Below are 22,412 nucleotides of genomic sequence, written 5' to 3'. Positions count from 1 at the left end.
GGAGGGGGAAGGGTAAGCTGGGACAAAGTGAGAGAGTGGCATGGACATATACACACTACCAAATGTAAAATAGATAGCTAGTGGGAAGCAGCCGCATAGCACAGGGAGATCAGCTTGGTGCTTTGTGACCACCTAGAGGGGTGGGAATAGAGAGGATGGGAGGGAGACGCAAAAGGGAGGAGATATGGGGATATATGTATATGTATAGCTGATTCACTTCATTATAAAGCAGAAACTAACACACTATTGTAAAGCAATTATACGCCAATAAATACGTTAAAAAAAAGAAAAATATGTGGAATATATATACAAAGAAATATTATACAGTAATGAAAATGAACAAAGTATTGACAAATTCAACAGTATAGATGACTTTCAGAAACATAATATTGAGTAAAAGAAGCCAGATAAAAAAGAACACATACTACAAGATTCTTTTTATATGATATTCCAGATAGGCAGAACTACTTGATGATATAAGGATAGAGACTGTCTTTGGAGGGGGTTAGTAGTGCTCAGGAAAGTACATGAGAAGGATACTGGTTATGTTCAATTTACTAATGTGGGTTATGTTTTTAAAATTGTGTTACTTTGTGAAATTTGATCAAACACACACTTTATATGAGGATACTTTTCTTTATATGTTTTACTTCACTAAAATGTACCTACAAGTAAAAAAAATAGTAAAGTGGAAAAGTCATTAATTACAACAGAATTTATCCAATGATAAGATTTTGGAAATGAAATGGCCTAGGGTATCGGTTTTCAAAGTCTGAGACTGAGTCCAGAATCTGTATCTTTAACTAACTGGCTTCTGCTATACCTCAAATAGTAACATTTGATAAGTGCTTGGAATTTGTAAATGGAAGTTTACTTTTTTACAATAAAATTGCATAATCTTTTTAAAAAATAAATAAATAAAAAGGGTGGACCGATTCTAATTGAAGAGTTTCATGCAAATAGAAATGTGAATGCCATGGATTGCCTGGTCCACACCCTACATCCTACAACTCCCAATAATCACTGTAGAATTTTAAGTTTATTTACTTCTTCTTCTGTAGATACAACTTTTCATTTTGGGGAAAACATGCATGGTAAACCTACTTACCTCTGAGAAAAAGTATGACAATTAAGTGTTGACGTATAGCCATTAGGGATAAACCCTGCTTGAGTTTGTAATCTCATTACAGTGGACTGTTCTGACAGAGAAATAAAGAGATATAAACACAGGCAAAAACCTAACAGTTCCTTACAATCTGATAAACCTTAACATCAATTAAAAAAAAACAAACGCATTTTATTCCAAAGGAATACTTTTGAGAGTCTTCCATAAAAATAGCTACTTGACCTGGTTTCATAAGCAGCAAGAACAGGGCTCAGTGGCCACTTAGGTTCCTGTACCTATGCCCCATTTCTTCAGGAGGCAGAAGACAGAACTGCCAAGATATCAATGTGATTTATTCCATTATACCTTCATGTTGCACTCAGCTTCTGGTGATTGGTACTCACTGTCAAGATCAGTTACAAAGGGCTGTGTTCACTGGCTTTTCATCTGGTAATGAATGAGGCTAAAACTACAGTGGAATATTTTTTTTTAATATTAATTTATTTATTTTATTTATTTTGGTTGTGTTGGGTCTTCGTTTCTGTGCAAGGGCTTTCTCTAGTTGCGGCAAGTGGGGGCCACTCTTCATCGCGGTGCGCGGGCCTCTCACTATCACGGCCTCTCTTGTTGCGGAGCACAGGTTCCAGACGTGCAGGCTCAGTAATTGTGGCTCACGGGCCTAGTTGCTCCGCGGCATGTGGGATCTTCCCAGACCGGGGCACGAACCCGTGTCCCCTGCATTGGCAGGCAGACTCTCAACCACTGCGCCACCAGGGAAGCCCCTACAGTGGAATATTTTTAGTGCTGGACCAGTGACCACTACAGAAGTTTTACTCTATCTTGGAAGCTCAATTTAATCCATGGAATAGGGTGATCCATCATCCCAGTTTGCCCAGGACTTTCCTGGTTTTACCACTGAAAATCCCACATCCCAAGGAACCCCTCAGTCCTGGACAAACCTAAACAGTGGGTTACCCTGTTTGAGTTATGAGTTTTTGACAGAATATTTATTGAAGTTAACTTTTAGAAAGTGTTTTCCAAGAGTTGGAAAGATAAGGTCAAGAATAGTCTCTACATCTACTTTTAAAGGAAAAAAAAATTCTATCTTGTAACAATCAAGTAGCACTTGGCATTTGGAATATACATTTAACTAGCCTGTATGACTTCCAGGTATTTGCTGCTGCGTTTGTGAAGACGAGCATTTCCAAGGGCAAAAGAACAATCTTTTTCTGAGTGCTTCCTTTAAGCAAGGACACGCTGCCAACTTGAAAGGAAATAAAGGCCACACTTTGTCTTTGGGGGGATCCTACAGTTATTCCCCTGCAAATTTAATTCAAACAGGTCTTGAGATCTGAAACATGGAGATATCCACAAATTAGAGGACACTCGGATTTTAAAAAGGAAAGAAAAGAAATCCAGGCCACAGAGAACTATCTCAAAGTAGCAATAGTGTTTCCTTTTCATGTTAATCACTCTAGTCCTGAGAACATGTTTTGAAAGTCTATATTGTGAATAAAATTTCTTGAGATTGTCTCTATATGAAATATGCACACTTCAAATTTTAAAACCTAAAAGTTGGGCTTCCCTGGTGGCGCAGTGGATGAGAATCTGCCTGCCAATGCCGGGGACACGGGTTCGAGCCCTGGTCTGGGGGGATCCCACATGCCTCGGAGCAACTGGGCCCGTGAGCCACAATTACTGAGCCTGCGCGTCTGGAGCCTGTGCTCCGCTACAAGAGAGGCCGCGATAATGAGAGGCCCGCGCACCGTGATGAAGAGTGGCCCCCACTTGCGGCAACTAGAGAAAGCCCTCGCACAGAAAGGAAGACCCAACACAGCCATAAATACATAAATAAATAAATAAACCCAAAGTTTAAAAAAACAAACAAACCTAAAAGTTATTGTCTTCCAGCAAGTCAATTTCATTAAAAAAAGATAGCATGCGTGTATAAAATGTGCAAATCAATGTTATTCTAATACGTCGCTTTTAGAATTATTAATTATACAAATATACCATTCAACTAGTGTATTAATGATTCCTTTAGAAAATGCAGCATTATTTTAATTTTATCACTCAAAAATATACCTCTTTAGAATATCACTATCTTAAAATAAAAGGATTTATTTAGAGAAATTGCTATTGGAAAATGTTATTTTAGTTTTTCGAACAATTTTAAGAATCTGCTTGACTTATAAAACTGATGATAACCTTCAGAACATTTATTATATGTTCATTGTACGATGTACTTATAGATTATACTTGATTCTGTCCATTACATGAGAAAGATTTGTGATAAATCCTTTTACTTGATCCGTTATTAGGGTCCCAAACCAACTTAAAAACAAAAATCCCCAACGTAAGTGTTATTGTGTTTAAACAGGAACTTGATTCTGTAATGGAGTAGAGACACTTTTCACCACAGGTCATGATAAAACTTAAGAAAATTAGTCTAGAGTCTGTCTTTATATCACCAGGTTACAAATAAGCTATTTTGTCACTATAGTTATGGTTTAACATATCCACTGTCAAAGGTATGACCGAAGTGAATAGAAATATTTAAGCTCCCAAAGTTTTAGGGAACTCTGAGTCATGAAGCTCAAGTAATGTTTCTCAAATTCTAGGGGCTATTGGTATCTGCCAACAGTTCAAAAATATAGCTATAAATCTTAGGAGTCACCAAAATTAATTTTACCTTGTTTGGCACTTCCCTTGTAAGACCCCATTTCAAATGTAAGGGTCTTAAAATAAAAGTCTTGAATTTAAGGTGGTATCGCAATTCCTTTTTAGTAATGTAACTGGAGAACTCTTATATGTAGTCCACATCTTAGTTTGGCGCCTACAGGTTAATCCTGCAAGACTTTGATGTTAGTATATTCTGTGAAGTATTTAATGACAGAATTACTAGTGTCCACCTCAAGACGTATGTAATGGTCACATTTTGATTATCTCTCAGGCCCCAGTTACACAGAACATTATAATCAGAAATGTATCAGAGACATCCAGTGTCATAACACTGGTTTCAATTAATTGCATGTACATTACGTAAAATCTGGTTTATAGCCAAAAGATGGTTATAAAGCAATAAAAGCAAGAGTAGCTGAAGTTGAACACAAACACACACACTGAAAGTATGGCATCTTTTAAAAAAATAAATATGTACCAAGATCGAAACACGATACCAGGGAAAGTGATCTGAAGCCACCCAAGTCCTGAAATGGTTTGTGGTTTAGGCAATTTTTTTTAATTGGCCATCAACTCTTCACTGTGTTCTCCTTTCCTAGTTCAATGCTGGAGTTTGGGAATGATGCAACTACAGGGGAAGGCTTCAGTGCTCCGTGGAGACAAAAGAACCAAGACAGTTAACTCAGGCTAACAAGTGACTGCCTCAGACAAACTAAAAAATCCGGTCCAGCTGTTTTGCATATGTTTGACACTAACTGGCTTTTAGATTAAAAATATGACTTTCTGCCCCCGCAGAAAGTTTACATAAAAAATGGCTTTTTTTTTTTTTTTTTAAAAAGCATCAGAAAGCTTTCATACTATGTATATAATTACTACAAAAGCTGAACCAAACACACACACAGTAAGGGGGAAAATTGACTCCAATTGACAGCTGGTTTAAAAAAATAAAATAGGCAAACCAAATAATCTGAAAATAGGGTTTGTCATGGAAACAGCGTATTAATGGGACCATATTCCCAGTAGCTTTATGGTTTTTCAGACAAGTCTTATTTTGCCATCACTGTTGAAAGAAACAAAAGAATACACTGGCTTTCTATATGCTACACAATTTAAAATAAGTTGTTTTGTAAAAACAAAGCCTGCTGGTGGCTTAAAAATGTCTTTTCAAATTACTTAAATCCAGCATTATAAAACCTGTCTGCATCAAATTTTATAGTTACATCATTTTAAGGACACCCACAATAAGAATGCTTTGTATTTATTCTTTGCATAGAGACTAATAATCTTAAAAATTTTTTTTCCAGAAACTATCTGTTGAATAATCTAGTGAGAAGACCTGTTTTAATTTAGCCTAAGAATTGCTATTTTTTGTGTACCTACACAATAAAACCTTCTCCAATATCTACTATATTAGATTAATGTAACAAAGAAAAAAAGAACATAAAGTTGCACCTTGTTAATTAAAATTGAATGCTCTATTTTCAATTAGATTTAAGTTTTTCATTTGCCTTAAAATAAATAATGATGATGACTTCTAAGACAACTGCCTTATAACCATGAAAGTAACTCTATTGTATTAAAGGTCTTCATTTTAGCCCCTTGTCATTTTATCACAAAATGTTTTCATGGGAAAATTTAATATAGATGTTTTTAGTGTATAAAGGAATAAGAGACTTGTTTTCCAAAGGTATTTGAGGTTTTCCATCTGGCATTCTCCTTTTCTCATAACCTTATTTCCATATTGTAAAATATATAAGTAAACTTTGTATATTTTATAAAAATTAGTGTGTGTATACTTATGTGTATATTTTATAGAGATATAGATATATGTATATATACACTCTACATAGTATACACTTACATTAATTCTAACTAAGAGTAGACCAAATAGATAATTCCTCTAGGGAAGGTTCCTTGAACAATATAAAAATGAATCTTCAGAAGCAAACAACAAAACAGCCTTATACACCCAACTGCTGCTTAAAATGCTTATAAACACACAGTCAGTTAACCGTTTATTGATTGCCTATTTATGGTTTTGGAATATCCAAGATTATGGAAAGTATAAGATAATACTTCATAAAAATCGTGACAAAGATGATGGTGGATGATTTAAAAATAAACCTCCATATTATAGAAAGTTACGTAAATGTACCCTTTAAAAGAAAAAAAAGCTGTAATAAAATTAGAGTTCTCTTTTTAATAATCTTCTTTGAGTAAAGAAATAATTTGCAAACTTCTATTTTATATTGTTACTGTCATGGAAGCAGATCTTTTCTAGGGACTTCACAACATCAATCACTACAATGCAAGTCGGTTAATTCTTTGGAAGGACTGGTCTGAAGGTTTAAAGATAGACTTTTTCGTTGAAATTCCTGAATTTATATACTGTGGGATTGGCTATAGACGCTATAAAATGTAAAGGTAGTTCATAGTGCATACAGTTCCAGCTCTATTATTTTCAGGCACAAAAACCATATAATTTTGTACAAAACTTTGATTTTTTTATTTGCGAAATTAAAAATATGGTATTATATATATAAACTTCTATTCCTCTATAAATATAGATGATTTTGTGATAATGAACAGAATAAATGCATACCAAATTCAAAGACCATTGTCATTTTAGGGTATGACAGACATAGATAGATTTAGGTCCTAAGTACCGGCATTTTGATAAACTCTTAAAAGTTTAAAACAATACAATCAGGAGGATTGCTTTTCTCCTCTTTTTCACAGAGAACTAAAGTGAATATTTTTAAATGGCTTTGAAAGATTTACATCTGACACATTTCTGTAAATCCAAAAAGGAGCACACAGGATTTAGTGCAGTAGACCTGCACACATTCTCCCTTTAGCATGCATGCCCATATTTTGTTTATTTCAGGAGCTAATCCCATCAATTATTCCACCTCCTTTACCACCTGGAATCTTACCAGGTTATTATTAGTGATGTGGATTGTTTCTCCCTCAGAATGTGTTGTTGAATAATAATCGTAATAATATGTTGAAAGTGTACAAGTTTTACATTTTAAAGTTTCTGATATATGTCTAATTATTATTTGATTGAAAATAAGAAAGTAGCACTTCATTTTGAGGACGTCCATGACACTGAAATCTCCTTCAAGTTTTCATATTCAGTTTACCGTTTTGCTGTCCTGTTACGGAAAGCAAAGATCAGCTCCTTAACAAAGCTTTCCAGGTGACCTAACATTTCCATTTTACAGAACGGTAAATCTTTATGCAGGCTGTGTCAATCCTAGAGGCAGGTTGCCAGGCATCCGTATGCAATTAGAATTAACATTTTATAACTCCCATCTTCAGTCTCTCCCAACCCACACAAAGATTCATGCCTCTTCCCAAATCTCAGTAACCACATCTTTCCATGACGCTGGGCGAACCCATACCAGGTTTTAGACGCTGGAGAATGAAATGAGCTCATCTACCAAAAATTAGACTTAAAAAAAGTTTGGCATTGGTTATCCCACTCACCCTCTAACCAACTTAGGTGGAAGAAGGGAGTGTCTGGGTGTTTGAGGCCAGAGCGAGGGAGGCTGCAGCTTCTAGTGCCCACATCCGTGGGCCTCCTCGAAGCTAGGGGTAAGGTTCTGGACAGTGAAAATTTCAGCTTCGGATAGTCTAAGGGACAGGCGTTTGCAATCTGGCCCCGGACAAGGGCTGACTTGGGATGGGCGGGGTTCCACTCTCGGACTTGCAAGCTTTGTGGAGTTCTGTACCTTAAGAGCCCGGACCCCAGCAAGGACGGGGAGGGAGGGAGCAGACAGAGGAGCAGGAAAGTGATCCGGGCGGTGCAAACCCAAGCACTCCCCACCCCGCGTAAGGGAGGGGCGCGCCAGCACCAACAGAAGCAACGAGCAGTGAGCTCTGGTTTTCTCTCTGCGGTACTCTGCAAAGGGCAAGAAGAAAAAGTCTCAAATGGTTAAACCGCCCTAAATAATTACAATTTAAACCAAAAAAAAAAAAGGAAACTAAAAGAAAAACCCGTGAACGGTCGTCATTTAAATACAAATATACTTACAAAAATCTTACACAGGCTATTTACAATCATAAAAGCGTACAGTCCTGGTACCAGAGCAAGAGAGGTCTGTCCATCCCCCTCTGGCAGTTGGGCCCTCGAGTCCCTTTGCCCCCGGCGACAGAAGCTTTTGCAGGAGGCTTGTTGTTAAAAGGAGCCCTCGAAAGTGAATGGCTAGTGAGAAAGGCTCGAGTAGCCAGACTTGGCAAGGATTCCATAGGGCCAGCTTTTTGGGGTGGCTGGGACCAGGCCGAGGGTTGGGAATGGGCTGAGTCCCCGGTCTCAGACGGTGGTCTCCCCCTGTTTGCTATTGGTGAGCCTAGTGTAGAACTTCCTCCAGGAGTTGAGGGTCTTGCCGGACCAGATCCAGAAGCCTGACGTGATGCCCACGATCAGCGTCATAAGATACTTGATCATGAAGACTGTGAAGTCAGGGCTCATGGGCGGGTGCGGCGGGGCGCCGCCCGCCTGGAGGTGGGGACAGGGGATAGCATAGCTCTTGCAGCTCTGGGCCACCCAGCTGCGCTCCCACTGGTCCCGGAAGGCCTGCTCGTAGAAGTAGCAGGCAATGACGATAGTGGCTGGCACCGTGTAGAGCACGCTGAAGACGCCGATGCGCACCATGAGCTTCTCCAGCTTCTCGGTCTTGGTGCCGTCGTGCTTCATGATAGTGCGAATGCGGAAGAGGGACACGAAGCCGGCCAGTAGGAAGGACGTGCCGATGAACAGGTACACGAAGAGTGGCGCCAGCACGAAGCCGCGCAGTGCGTCCACGTTGTTGAGCCCCACGAAGCACACCCCGCTCAGCACATCGCCGTCCACCTGGCCCAGCGCCAGGATGGTGATGGTCTTGATGGCCGGCACGGCCCAGGCGGCCAGGTGAAAGTACTGCGAGTTGGCCTCGATGGCCTCGTGGCCCCACTTCATGCCGGCCGCCAGGAACCAGGTGAGCGACAGGATCACCCACCAGATGGAGCTGGCCATGCTGAAGAAGTAGAGCATCATGAAGAGGATGGTGCAGCCCTCCTTCTTGGTGCCCTGCGCCACCGTGCGTGCCCCATCCTCCGCGAATTTGTCGTTACACACCACCCGGTCCTCCAGCAGGAAGCCGGCGATGTAGGCCACGGCCACTGCCGTGTAGCAGCCCGACAGGAAGATGATGGGCCGCTCCGGGTAGCTGAAGCGCCGCATGTCCACCAGGTACGTGAGCACCGTGAAGAGCGTGGAGGCGCAGCACAGCACTGACCAGATGCCGATCCAGGTGCGCGAGAAGCGCAGCTCCTCCGGCCCAAAATACATAAGCCCGTACACCTTGGTCGGCTCGCAGGGCGCGCCGCAGTCCTTCTCCCCCAGGAAGTGGTAGTTGAGGTAGGAGGGCACCTTGAGGGCGCGCGGGCACGAGAACTTGCCTCGTTCCGACGCGCCGGCGCCCCCCGCGAAGCCTCCCCCCCGGAAGCCTCCGCCGCCGTGCTGTGGGTTGCTGGTCCAGAACTCAGGCAGCAGCGAGGGCGTCGGGGTGCCCTTGTCCGACGTGTTCTGGCCCACGCACAGCTCGCCAGCGCCGTGCACCGGGAACTTCTCGCACTTGAGCGTGTCAGGCCACTGGAAGCCGAACTTGTTCATGAGCGCCTCGCAGCCCTGGCGCGCGCGCTCGCACAGGGAGCGGCAAGGCGGCAGAGCCTGCTCCAGCACGGTGCACACGGGCGCGTACATGGAGCACAGGAAGAACTTGAGCTCCGCGGAGCACTGCACCTTCACTAGCGGGTAGAACTGGTGCACCTCGAGGCCCGCATCCTCCTGGTTCGTGTGGCCCAGCAGGTTGGGCATGATGGTCTGGTTGTACGCGATGTCCGTGCACAGCGGGATGGAGATGGGCTGGCAGTAGCCGTGGTCCGGTATAGAGATGCCCCGCTCGCCGTTGTACTGCTGCCCGCTCTGCTGCTGCTGAGGCGGCAGGGGCTGCTGCCCCGGCCCGGGCCCCTGGCCGGCCGCCTGCGCCCGGACCCCCAGCAGCAGCGGAGCCTCCAGCAGCCAAAGCAGTAGTAGCAGCCCGCGCGCCAAGCGCCCGGAGTCAACTGGGGGGGGACGGCGGCGGCTGCCCGCGTCCCCGCTCCCCTCCGCCACTGGTCCAGTGCGCAGCGCCCCGGCACAAAGTTCCCAGCTTGCGCCGCTGGCGGCGGCGGCCCGGGACTTCTTAGGCGCCTCCTCCTCAGCCATACTTTCTCGGCTCCTTTCTTGGCGCCTCTCGGCTGGGGCTGGCTGTGGCGCGGCCGGCGGCTGCTCCCCCTGCGGCCGGGGCGATCTCCTCCCCGCCGGTGCCCTCCGTCGAGCCCAAGCAGTGCTCGGCCCGCTCCCCCGGCTCCCGCTCCGCGTCCCGCAGCCGCCGCCGCCGCGGAAACTTGCGATTCATGAAGCGCGGGCTGCGGGGAGAGCCCGGCTGGCTCGGGCGCGCCGGGGTCGCGTCCCGCCTTCCTGGCCCTCGGCTAGCTGGCTCCCGGCTGGCGGCGCCGCGCTAGTGGCGGCGGCCGGGTAGAGCGCGCAACTCTCGGCAGCCCAGCAGCCTCGGCTCCCCCCTGCGCCTCCGCCTCCTCCTCCTCCGCCGCCGCCTGACCATTTGTGTCAATCCCTCAACTCGCTCGCTCTCCTCTCCCTCGCGCGCCCTCGGACCGGTTTCCAGGCGCCCCGCAGTCTGTCTTTCACCGGGAGGGAGGAGCCTTGAAACAGACGCGGAACTGGAGGCTCAGGGACCGTCGCCCAATCGCTGTACTGACTTGCCGGCGCAAAGGGCGCCAGCCGCGGTGTTCCCAGAGCGAAAGTCGGAGGCGGGCGGGAGAAGGAGGAGGCGGGAGAGGGAGGAAGTAGTAGTGGTGCAGAGGCACCTCTCGGCATAAAGAGTGGGTTTGCTATGAAGCGGGACAGGCTTGGTTGCTTTTGCTTCTGCGGAAGAAAGGGCGAGGACAAGTAGGAGAATGGTCCCATATGCTGCTGGAGATAATGAATAGGAGTCGGCGGACCGCTCGACTTAGCTTTTCTTTTATCCATTTTTTTGTTTAAAAATTCTGCTCCTAACGCTGGTTACAAACAGCAAACCAAGTGCTTCGATCAGAACAGATACCTTTGACTTAAGGAACGCACGGCTTCCTTTGAGTTTCTATCTGTCGAGGTTTTGTTTTAAATATTACTCTCAAATCCTAGAGCTCTCAGGCTGGGCTTGGCGGGCTTTGGACGCGCCATTTCCCCCAAGGAGAAGTTCACGGGATCGCTATCAAAGGAAGAAAAACAACCACCAAACACAAACTTTGAAGGAATTTAAAAAGTAAAGTGAGATATACAGTCCGCTGTTATTATCTTTTCTGTGGTCGAACTCCTTTTTCTCCTCTTTATCAATCCAGAAACAGAAGCAAAGAGAAACTGCCCATTAAATATTTAGAGAGAAAAACTTGAGAACCCGACGACCTTTCTGAGGGAGCAGAGGGAGCCCGCGCAGCCTGAGACCCCAGAGGTGGTTCGGCGCCGGAACTGCGCCTGGGGGCAGCCTGGGCCCTGGGGGAGCTCCTGGGAGCCTTCCAAAGCCCGGAGACGCCCACGGATCTGTGGGAAATCCTGGGAGGGTCAGACCCGGGCCAGCTGGGCGCCACAGGCTGGGCTGCAGAGTGGTCTTCCACTCAGACGCAGAACTGCGGATGCCGGTTCACAAAACAAACAAAACAACACAATTCATCTCAGCCGACTTACATTCTCCTTGTTTTCGTGTAAGATTTTTTAAAGTGATGCTTTGACTACGTGACTCAGTTTTATCAATAAGATGCCACTGTATTATTAATTCTACCTAGGATTGGTTGACCTATGATTAGACTCTCTCTTGGGATACTTTTCTACAGTTATTTTCTATCTTTCGTTTATCCATTCATTTGTTTAGTAAATACTTACCAAGCTCATATTATGCTATAAGCACTGTTAGGTAGTAGAATACAAAGATAAGCAAGACATGGGCTGGCCTTACGGGAAGGCATAGTGCAGTGGGGCACAGAGATGTAGATCAGTTCTCCTGATGCCCATCCCAAAGCTAGAGGAGCACAGGAAAGCAGCCAGCCACTGGAAGTGGGTAGGGAGGGTTCTTGTGGAGAAGTGGGTGGAAGGTGCAAAAGACAGGAGCTCTGAAGTGCTTAAGTTGTTGCAGGGGGAGGGGGGTGGGTGTGGCTGACATATTATGAGGAAGGCAGGAGAAAAATTTTAATCCATGCTAAAAAGTTTGGGTTAAATTATATAGACAACAGGGCACTGTTGAGGGTCACTTTTTCCCACATAAGCAGGGGGTGGCTTCAGGGGTGGCTGAACAATATTGTTATAATTTATATCTGTTTGATACGTTAGACTCAACTAAAATGCAGCTTTTTTGGTCTTTTTTTAAAGAGCAATGCTCCTCAAACGGTGATCTCTGAACCAGCAGCAGCACCTGGGAACTTGTTAAAAATGCAGATTCTCCAGCCCCGTCCATACCTACTGAGTCAGACATCCAGGTGAGTCTGATGCACTCAAAGTTTAAGGACCATTGCTCTAAAGAATAACTGTTGTATCCTTTTCTACATTGAGCACTATATTAATCATTTTGAGGTCAATTCTATCTTAAAATTGTCATATTCGTGGATACCAAATGGTATTTTATATTGGGCCTGATCATTTACTGTCTAATCAATCTGGTCATCAGATCTACAAAATTGAATTGATCATCTAATTCCTGAGAATGAATCAGACCACTGAACTGCCTAGGGCCACAATGACTGAACACAGAGCCCTCATTCATAAATCATTTAAATCATGAAACAGGAAATTCAACTGGAAGTAAAACTCTTCATTCTCACATAATTCATAGGATGGATTTTAAAAGACAATTCCAGCTGGATAATGTACCCACTAAAAAAAGTTCAGTTTATCAATATTCGCAGATACTCTCTTAAGAGCCCCAGAGTTTTTCAGACCTTTGCAGTGGTTCAGCAGGTGGCTTCAGGATGACTGGGAAAGAGGGAACCTGGGGCACAATGTCATTGGGAAGCTTAAACATTAGTCTACATGTAAAGGTCACTACTTTAGGTTAGTGTCACTTGTCCTACATACTAAAAGGTCACTGTGAATTTCATCACCATGCATGTTGGTGTCTCTAAAGATTGTGCAGTCATATCTTTACCTGTTGAAACGAAATGACATCTATTTGTTTCAGATATATATATTATCATTTTTCAAATATTCATGGATGTAGTAAATTCATAAAATTCATATTTGTTTTAAAGCATTTCTGGATTCCTATTTTTTTAAAGAAAATGCAACAGGTATCATAATGAATGTACAACAGGTATCAAATGTGAATGAGTGTGTGTGTGTGTGTTGACAATAATTCATGAAAGATTTTGGTATTGAAAAGGAGGTTGGGAAGCACAGGTGCTCTCTGAGGTCCTTAGAGAACTCACAGTTCATAACTATTCATTTCATCCTCCAGCATCCTGGCCCACAGTCTCCCAGGGACACCTTTTCTCTAGCCTCTCACCCTGATGCTCTTTCTTCTGCTGATAATGTCCCATGCTTAGAAACTTTACCAAGCCATGTCTCTTCTGCCCCTCCTCTTGTGTAAAGACTTCTCTGTCTTGTGTTCCATTCTCTCAAGGTCATTCTTGGTGACTGGGCTTGGTGAAAAGTCAATTTATTCTAGTGTATTAATTAACAAGAAGCATCCAGTGCATTAAGCATCCACCATCACCATCACTTCAGATGCTTCCTCTTCTCCCCCAAGGGGGTAGGGCACAGGGAGTTTGGCAGAATGCAGTTCTGTTCCCCAGAGTAGGTCTGTCCTGCTTCAAAAGTTGTTCTCTTGAAATTCGTGAGCTTGTTTTATCTTCCACTGGACGGTGAAGTTTACTAGCGAGGAGGCTCAGAAGTGCAGTCAGAGCTAAAAAGAGAAAGAAAGTCATTTTTGCCAGATCATGGAACCAGAAGGAACCCAAAATATCATCTAGGAACTAGTTAATTTTCTCCAGTTTATAATTAAGAATACTAGACCCAAAAATGTTAAAGGAAGAGATACATGTTAAATGGCCTTGTTTGGCATGAATTTTGTTAAATGCTTATTTTAATCCTTTCTATGTTCTTTTGAGTAGCTATCGTTCTTTTTATTTAAAAAAAAAAAATCAGTTTTCTGTAGAAGTTTTCTCTCAATGGATTGTGTAAAAAAAGACCTTGTCAAAAAATTATTTCCTGAAAGTTACCTTCAGAAAATTATTTCCTGAAAGTTAACTGAAAAAAAAACCAGTTTTCTGTAAAAATTTTCTCTCAATGGATTGTGTAAAAAAAAAGACCTCGTCAAAAAATAATTTCCTGAAAGTTAAAAAAAAAAAAAACCTAGGTTGTCTTATCTATTTTTTATACCAATACGTTATTTCATTTATCAAACCTACGTGATACAGAGGAAGATATTAAAATCAGGAACAGTTCAGGGTGGTAACCAATAAAAATTAGTGTTATGGAAGGTCTTTTGGGGAGGTGATAAAAGCAGTGGGTAACAAAATGTAAGAAGGAAAATATGAGCAGCATATTTTGACGTTAATCTAAAATATATTATTTTCTCATATATGGTGGAAGGGGTTGAGAGCCACAGATAAAAATTACTAAGTAAGTATGAACTATTATGAACTTGGTAATAAAAATATTTCAATTAGGTAAAAGCTATAAGCATAACCCAATTCCTCCTTGATACTGATTCTTCAAGCATCAGACTCAGTCAAGTTTTCTTATATCGAAGATCTTGTTTTATCAGCCCTTTCCCAAATCTTCTGAAGTTTCTCCAGACTGCTTATGTCAGGTTGAATATGGATAATTACCAGTTCCAATTACGTACAGTTGGGTGCACATAGACTCGCCTGTAGTTAGGTGAATGCTCCAGGTGCAACCTGGCAGACCTTGAGCTTTTAGGTGAGTTATTTGTTGCTGGCTTGTGGGTGGCAGGATAGAATTGTCCTCGTTGAATAACAGAGATAACACAGGTTAAGACTAAATTTTTGAGCACCTACCATAGGTATTTGGCATTGTTTTTCTTAATATACACTATGTACACTTAAACTTTACTACTTTTTGAGGTAGGTAGTAATTATCATCTTTTTTTAATAGATCAAGAATCTAAGGCTCAAAGCAGTTAAGTAATTTATTCAAGGTCCCATAGCCAGGAAGTGCCAGAGTAGGCCTTGTTTGTGACCAAAGTCCATGAATTTCCATTGGTAACATTATGTGAACATGTCCTCTTCTAAAAATTATAGAAGAAGATATGGTTTCTGGGTGCAGATCGTGATGATTCCTCAGTATTCAACATAGTCTTCTATACCAGGATCTAGATGTATCAATGCTGGGACTCACTGAAGAGTTATATCAGCATTTTCCAAAATTTTTCTGTGAAATACGATATCTTCCCCAAAGATGGTCTGTGAAAAAAATTTGTTCAAGTAAGTTTGGGAAAAAGCCACACTCTATGTCCTTACTGGGGATTCATGTTAGCCTAATAAAATCTCTGAGAAGTCCTGAGGTAAAGAATCCTTTTTAAACTTTGTCTTACCTAGTATTTCCCACTTTTGGGATACACACACACACACACACACACACACACACACACGACAGCTTGACACTTAACGCTTTTCATAAAACAGCTTGAGAAATTTTGGATTAGATCTAAGATATTTTAAAACTAAACCTTATAAGGTTGGAGTCACGCCTCTGTATCACTTTTGTATGTTAGGAATGGAAAGTGGGAACTTGGTTTACTATGCTTTGAGTGTCTGATGCTTATCTTTGAATTCCTAGTGAAGAGATATTGATTGGTTCAGGAGCTGGTAGTGATTAAGAAAGGCTGGGCTATGCTATTCCCACCTTTCTCAGAGGCTTCACCTAAGGTCTGTTATACTGTCTTTGTAGAGACACTTTATCTAAGCTTTCAGCATAGATTTCTACTTCTTTCTTCTTGAATTTCTAACCCAGGAATTATGGCAGAAACTAATTCTTAACTTCCAAAACATCCGTATTCTTTTGCAAAAACTCTAAAACTAAATGTCTTTTCTTTCTTAATTTTTTTCTTCATTCTTACACAGATCTGTTCTTGACATTGGCGAGATTGTTCTTGGATTCATTTATGCACAGAACCTCAATTTATAGGCTCTCTTTGAAAGGTCCATCTTTTGAGAACATATATTGCTTTCCCTAAAACAGCTTATCAAAGGAGACTGTCAGTTTGACTATCCTGACTTTTATCTTACAGGGCACTTATAGGCGATTAATATTAAGATCCTAAACTAACTTATCTTTTGTGAGTCAGCCATAATTTGTTAGAATTTACATTTTAAACATGGTTAAGACTCAAAGGTTGAATATAGATGGGTATATTCAGTAGGTCTAGGTTTGAATCATGGATTACTCATACACAAATCTCACAGAACACATTTAAAAAAATAGAAGTATGAAAGGAAGAAGAAATCACCATCACTGAATTATCATCAATAAGGTAGGGTAGTTATTACCCCCAAATCTTCTTATAGTTCAAAGATTAAACTATAAAAGAAGATTTTGCTAAATATATTACTTAAATCTTAGTTTAAAATACAAAGAGCTATCTCATGACTCTGCTTTAATGAGTTCTGTTGTCATTATGCAATTGGAAATAGTGTATACTATCTGGGAAAACTTTTGCAAAACATGTACGCATTTGTGTTCGATTTAAAGTTCAGTCCTTCTGTGAGGCCCTGGGAAAGAAATATAGATGATCCCTTGTAAATTAAAATGTTATGTTTCTTAAAGAGGCCTCTCTGATTGGCTAAGATGTGGGGAGCATAGTTTGGAGTCATTTTGGTGCTGAAAGAGGTTTTTAAGAGTGCAAGTAAAACTTGTGCCTCTGGAAGTGAGCATGTCTGCTCTCCCTTCTGGATGACTTGACGTTTTGTGTGTTGGGGGGAGAGATAATATTATACATCTTTTAACATCATAGTCTGATCAAATTGTGGGTTTTTTTGTTTGTTTACTTGCTTCTTGCTTTAACTTGAAATCCTCTGGCTGAAGATACAACGTGTAAGTCAATCCATGGTGTCTAAAGTATTAGTAAAAATTCTTCTTAAAACAACACCTTTGGAATTATGATTAAGAACAAATGGAACAGACAACCAGACATTTTCATTGAGATCTGACATTTCTTTGGACAGAGTAAAGAAAAGCACTGGGCTGTTCGTACTTAACTAGACATCTAAGGCGAAAGAGATCCTAATACTTGAAAAAAAGTGAAAAAAGAAAAAAAGATCATTTTCTTCCATGAACGTTATCGTCATATCATGTACCTGACTTAATCTTCACAACAGCGCTGATGCAGGTAGTTAGATGATGACCCGCAGTTCAGATGTAGAAATGGAGGCTAAGATGTTGCCTTGCTCACCCAGCTGGCCATGGCGGGAACCAGAATTCAAATGCAGCTACTACATGCATTACCATGGCAGCACACCCAGGGAAACAAGATAGATCCCACAGCTTTTATAACCTAATTAAGTTCATTAGAAAATCCAAAACTCTGCCAAGAATCTACCTCTAAGACAGTTATTTGGATGTTTTAGTATAAAGGATATCGAACGCCACAGGTCACTGTCAGATGGCCACCCATGATAAAACCCGAGAAATAATGGTGCATTTTAGATGGGGGAAGGTGTCTGTAAGGCGGCAGAAAAATAGATTCAAAATGTAGCTTTCCTGTGATCTGATCTGATCCATGGGTAGACCTTTAGGGGATATACTCGCCATTCTTACATCTATTTTGCATCAGAAGAAAAGCCCGGACACTGGGGTATTCTTTGTGCTCAGCAAAAGGCACTGTCATTTCTTTTATCATGGTGAGTTTTCTTGCTTTCCCGAGACTCAGTTTCCTCATTTATAAAATTAGGATGATAATCTAATGAATACCCATTAGACTGGGTATCTTGCTGGCTTTTGCATACTGTAATTCTGATCACAACAAAGAAGTATGCATGTTTATATTTAAAAGTCAGAGTATTAATCAATAGGCAAATGCATTTGGTAAAACTGCCTCAGCACATTGATTTTAGGAATCTCTGCGTTATTGATCTGATAGGTTGGAATGCAATCGGGGTCCGTTTAAACCAAGGGCTTTTCTTTTCAGCTTTCATTTTCCCTCAGTTCTCTCAAGAACAGAAGTAAGAGAAGTCCGTGTTTACATGGGCTCATGAGCTTCCCCTCGGGGCTCTGCAGTGTGTGGAGTTTGTATGTCATTCTGTTTGCTGCAGGCCCTTCAGATTAACACAGACTTTTAGCTTAGAAAGAAGAAAGTAAACTTTGCCATCATTAAAAACTGATAGAGATTTGAAAATTATGCACACAGATCAAGGTTGGATCTGATGATTCTGATATGGCTAATTTTCCCTTTTACTCCATTGTTTCCCCCCAGATCCATTATTTTCTGAATGTTCCATATACTTATTGCTATATAACAAACCACCTCAAATTTAGTGGCATAAAATAATATCCATTTTATTGTGTTCACGAGTCAGAATTATTATGTTCGTGGAGTCAGAAATTTGGACAGGAACAGAGAGAATGACTTGTCTGCATGCCATGAGGTCTGGGAACTCAGCTGGGAGGACTCCAGCAGCTAGAGGTGACTCAGGCAGTTGAGGGCTGGAACAGTTGGAGCTGGAGGATCTGCTTTCAAAATGCTTGGCCCCTAGGCAGGGACGCTGGACTCTGATGGGACCGTCAGCCAGAGTGTTGACGTGGCCTCTCCAGCATGGAAGTCTTGGGGTAGTCAGACTGTACAGGGCAGCTCAGTGTTCCAGCCAACGACGCAGAAGCTGCATGTTCTTTCATGACCTAGCTTTGGAAGCCACATAGGGTCACTTCCAATGTATTCTAGAGTCAAAGCAGTCACAACCCTGATCAGATTCAAGCGGAGGAGACCTAGACACCACTTCAATGGGAGCAGTGTCAAAGAATTTATAACAATTTTTAAAACTGCCACACTAAGAAATCTGAACTTATAAAATAATTTTATTTTATATTATGAGGGTTAAAGATAGCTATAATAATAACATTTGCTGAGTGCTTACTCTGTGCTAGTTAATTCTCATATTCATTCTTTGAGGGATGTCCTATTATTATATCCATTTCACAGAGGAGAAAAATGAGGCTTAGGGAGGATAAGGAACTGGCCACACCCTACTGAACAGGAGAATGGAGGTTGAACTGAGATTGTCTGGCTATAGACTATAGGAGCTTCACCACTGGGCTATATCATTCCTTCTTAGCTAATTAAAGCAAAGCCTTTTAAGAACTGTTAAACAAAAAAATTAAAGCTATGGGCCCTCACCAAATTTTTTTTTTTAAATAAATTTATTTTATTTATTTATTTTAGGCTGCGTTGGGTCTTCGTTGTGGTGAGCAGGCTTCTCATTGTGGTGGCTTCTCTTGTTGCAGAGCACGGGCTCTAGGCGCGTGGGCTTCAGTAGTTGTGTCATGCAGGCTCAGTAGTTGTGGCTCTCAGGCTCAGTAGTTGTGGCTCGCTGGCTCCAGAGCGCAGGCTCAGTAGTTGTGGTGCACGGGCTTAGCTGCTCCGTGGCATGTGGGATCTTCCGGGACCAGGGATCGAACCCATGTCCGCTGCACTGGCAGGCGGATTCCCAACCACTGCACCACCAGGGAAGCCCCCTCACCTAATATTAAGAAATGTTTTGCATACAATTGTTACTAAGACAATTGTTACTAAGATGTGGTGGTCTTGGACCAATAGCAATTGAACAAAATGTCTCACCTCTACATAGACACCTGTACATTGGCAGAGTATTTTCCTGGCAGGATTGGACAAGCTTAAACTGGTAGAGCTGGAACCTTCCCCAGGAAGAATGAGGTGAGTCATGGAGTTTGAAGGTTACTGTATTGTGACTGCTGAGAAATCAGGCTTTCGTCTTTGACTCTTAGTTGGATATCATTCCAAAGTTCAGAGATAGTTTTACATCCAGAATTTGGCTGTTATCAAGACATATTCTGACACAAAGTTATTTCATCTTTCAGGGCAATTAGAAAGTCGATAGCTAAAGCACAGAGATACAAAGCTTCCAGTTTTTGAACTCAGTTTTTACACATCAGACCAAGTAATCTGGCAGGTTCATGTCCTCCAAAAAAGGTAAAATTGCAGAGAGACCCACCTCTGTGATGAATTAAAAATCTGTGTCCTGCAGGAACCCTGCTTCTTTACTAGAATACCTCAACATGCAGGTCAGATAGTGTAACCCTTGTGACACCGGCCTGGAAATGCTAAGAGCTTGGGGTGTAGTGAGCAACCCCAGAGTTCTGTGGCTTTAGAACCAATGTGGATACTGAAATTTCAACCCTGCCTGCCCTGTTTCCAGGGAATTGGTGTAGACAGGAAATGGGATCTCCTCTAGCCTCTCATTTCCATCCACCCCCAGCCACTCTCCCTGCTGCAAATGGCTGTCATGGCTGCTCTGTCCATACCCCAACCACCAGAGACTTCCGGCATTGTTCCTGCTGCAGCGCTGCCCTCTCACCAGTCAGTCTCTGATGGGACACACAGCCCTGCAGGATCCACTGCTTCACAGAGCTACCATCCTCCTCTCCTGCACTGCCCAAGTTTAAAGAGATTTCTTTCGACTATGGTAAGAAAGCGCCTGCATCTAATCTTGGCATCCAAAGGTAAACAGGGTCTTTGTACTTGACTCTTTCTACCATCAGGTAATACAGGATGTTTTCCAAAACCTGAGCAATTCAACCAAGAGTCTCCACTCAAAGCATTTCTCACCAACATGGAATCCAAACCCACCATGGTCCCTTAACCCTCCCGCCCAACCATAGTAAAGTCTCATTCTTTCCCAGGCACTTCCCAAAGAGCTGCATCAGTCTCATTCAATAAATATTTATGGACCACTTACCATGTGCCAACTACTTCACTTGGTGTTCAAGATACAGCACCAAGCAAGGCAGGCGTCTTCCTGTCTTCACAGAGCCTTCATTCTAGCACTGAAAAGGACACAAAACAAATACACCATTCATTATACATGCATACCTGAGTTCATTCCAGTTGGTATAAATTATTTTAAGTCTTTGGTTGGGAGTTATAGACAATTCTGGATAGTTTCAGGAAAGAACAGAATCCATGGGAAAGTCATAGAGGCGTCTAACAGAATACAAGGAGGAGATAAACAAGTGCAAGAGTCAAATTAGCTCTACCTCTTTGGCAAGAATTTATGGGTCTTCCTTCTGATGTGCTTCATTAACGTAACTTAGTTATCAAAGCTCCGAGTCTTTCAGTTCAAAAGGGAATGTCTTTGGTCCATCTTAAGGTTAGTGTCTGCTCCTGGACTAATGGATCAGAGCCAGGGAAGCTGGTCTTAGTGTACAGACACTGTTGAGGGGCACCCCTGAATAATGGGTTAAGACCCCAGAGAAGAGGTAAGGCAGCCTCTGCAAAATTATTTATACAACAGAAGTTGGAATGGCCCCAAGAGCATCTGACCTAATTTTGGGAAGGGGGTGGGTTCAAAGAAAATTTCATTGTGGATGACAAATATAATCCCATCCCCTAAAGGATGAAGAGGATTTAGCTAAGGCAAAAGGAAAAGTGTGGGAAGGAGAGAGAGTGGGGCGTAATGATAAACAGGAATGGTATCTGTAAAAACTCAGAGGTAAGAAGGAGTAAGACACATCTGAGGACCCATGAGAAGGCTGGTTTTTAGCCAACAGCACATCTGAACTGGTGAACTGGAGGTCTTCAGCCTCACATACCTTTGATCAGCCCTCCCAGGAAGCCAGCGGGACACCTGGTGGCCAGTAAGGGCACTGCTGAGTACCTGGACAGGGCATCCAGAGCAGGCTCTTTGCTACTGTTTAGTAATAGACCTAGTTGTCACCTCTGATTTATGACTATCCTTGCCTTTGAGAAAAATACTCATCTTCTCTACAGTGTCAACTACAAATTGGCACTTGCCATGGGCAGTTGCCATCTACCTCTACGAGGTTAAGTCACATGCTGCTGCAGCTGCTGACCTTCAACACCCCCTGAAGGGAATTCAGGGTGGAGAGCAGAAATGAGGCACTCTGTGCTCTGGAAAAACTGGCAGAACAGGTCTTCAGGTAGTTAGATATTTTTAGGAGCTGATTTTATGAGTGCAATTCTTGCATCTCCTCATATCTAGAAAAGCACTAAATTCCTTCATGGTGACGTCTGCTCCACGTGACTAGCAGAAACCTTCTGCAAAAATATGTGCTTGATTGCATGTACTCCCCCTTCACCAAAATCACATATATATTGACCTTCCCCCCTACCTCTTTGGAGCAGTTTCTCAGAGCTATCTGAAGTGCTGCCTCCCGGGCTATAGTCCTCATTTTGCCCCAGATAAAACTTAACTCGCAACTCTCACATTGTGCATTTTTTTAGTCATCAACAGAAATATACTGGCTTTTTTTTTTTTGAAAAAAAAAAAAGGTTGATTAAAATTCACTTCACCTACTTTCTCTAGATTTTATAGATATGCTACCTGATCTTAGTATCTA

The 22,412-nt window shown here is 42.3% G+C and overlaps 2 protein-coding genes across 15 annotated transcripts in view; one reads left to right on the top strand and one right to left on the bottom strand.

The window, feature by feature from the left end:
• The window catches only part of MTERF1 (mitochondrial transcription termination factor 1), a 589,841-nt gene that overhangs the window by 468,380 nt on the left and 99,049 nt on the right, over positions 1–22,412 (top strand). For 12 of the 14 annotated variants that reach the window (XR_009505037.1, XR_009505036.1, XR_009505035.1 and 9 more), the window contains one exon: positions 12,237–12,343. Coding sequence is in view for 1 of the 14 variants with exons in the window: in XM_059933798.1 (XP_059789781.1) it covers positions 11,507–11,575; positions 12,237–12,343 (176 nt within the window). In the remaining 13 variants the exon portion in view is untranslated. The other 2 variants (XR_009505041.1, XM_059933798.1) reach the window with 2 other exon arrangements.
• FZD1 (frizzled class receptor 1) lies at positions 7,803–10,472 on the bottom strand. The gene has a single exon (XM_059933792.1). It carries the CDS (start codon positions 10,038–10,040, stop codon positions 8,106–8,108), a length of 1,935 nt encoding a protein of 644 aa, XP_059789775.1. The 5' UTR covers positions 10,041–10,472; the 3' UTR covers positions 7,803–8,105.

Source organism: Balaenoptera ricei, chromosome 9, assembly GCF_028023285.1.
Source record: "Balaenoptera ricei isolate mBalRic1 chromosome 9, mBalRic1.hap2, whole genome shotgun sequence".
NCBI classification, from domain to species: Eukaryota; Metazoa; Chordata; class Mammalia; order Artiodactyla; family Balaenopteridae; genus Balaenoptera; species Balaenoptera ricei.
The sequence above is the reverse complement of the archived record's forward strand: the minus strand, read 5'-3'. Positions and strand labels throughout refer to the sequence as shown.

What these genes read in the sequence shown, in the direction of transcription:
- FZD1 (XM_059933792.1), bottom strand. Translation starts at nt 10,040, where the DNA reads ATGGCTGAGGAGGAGGCGCCTAAGAAGTCCCGGGCCGCCGCCGCCAGC.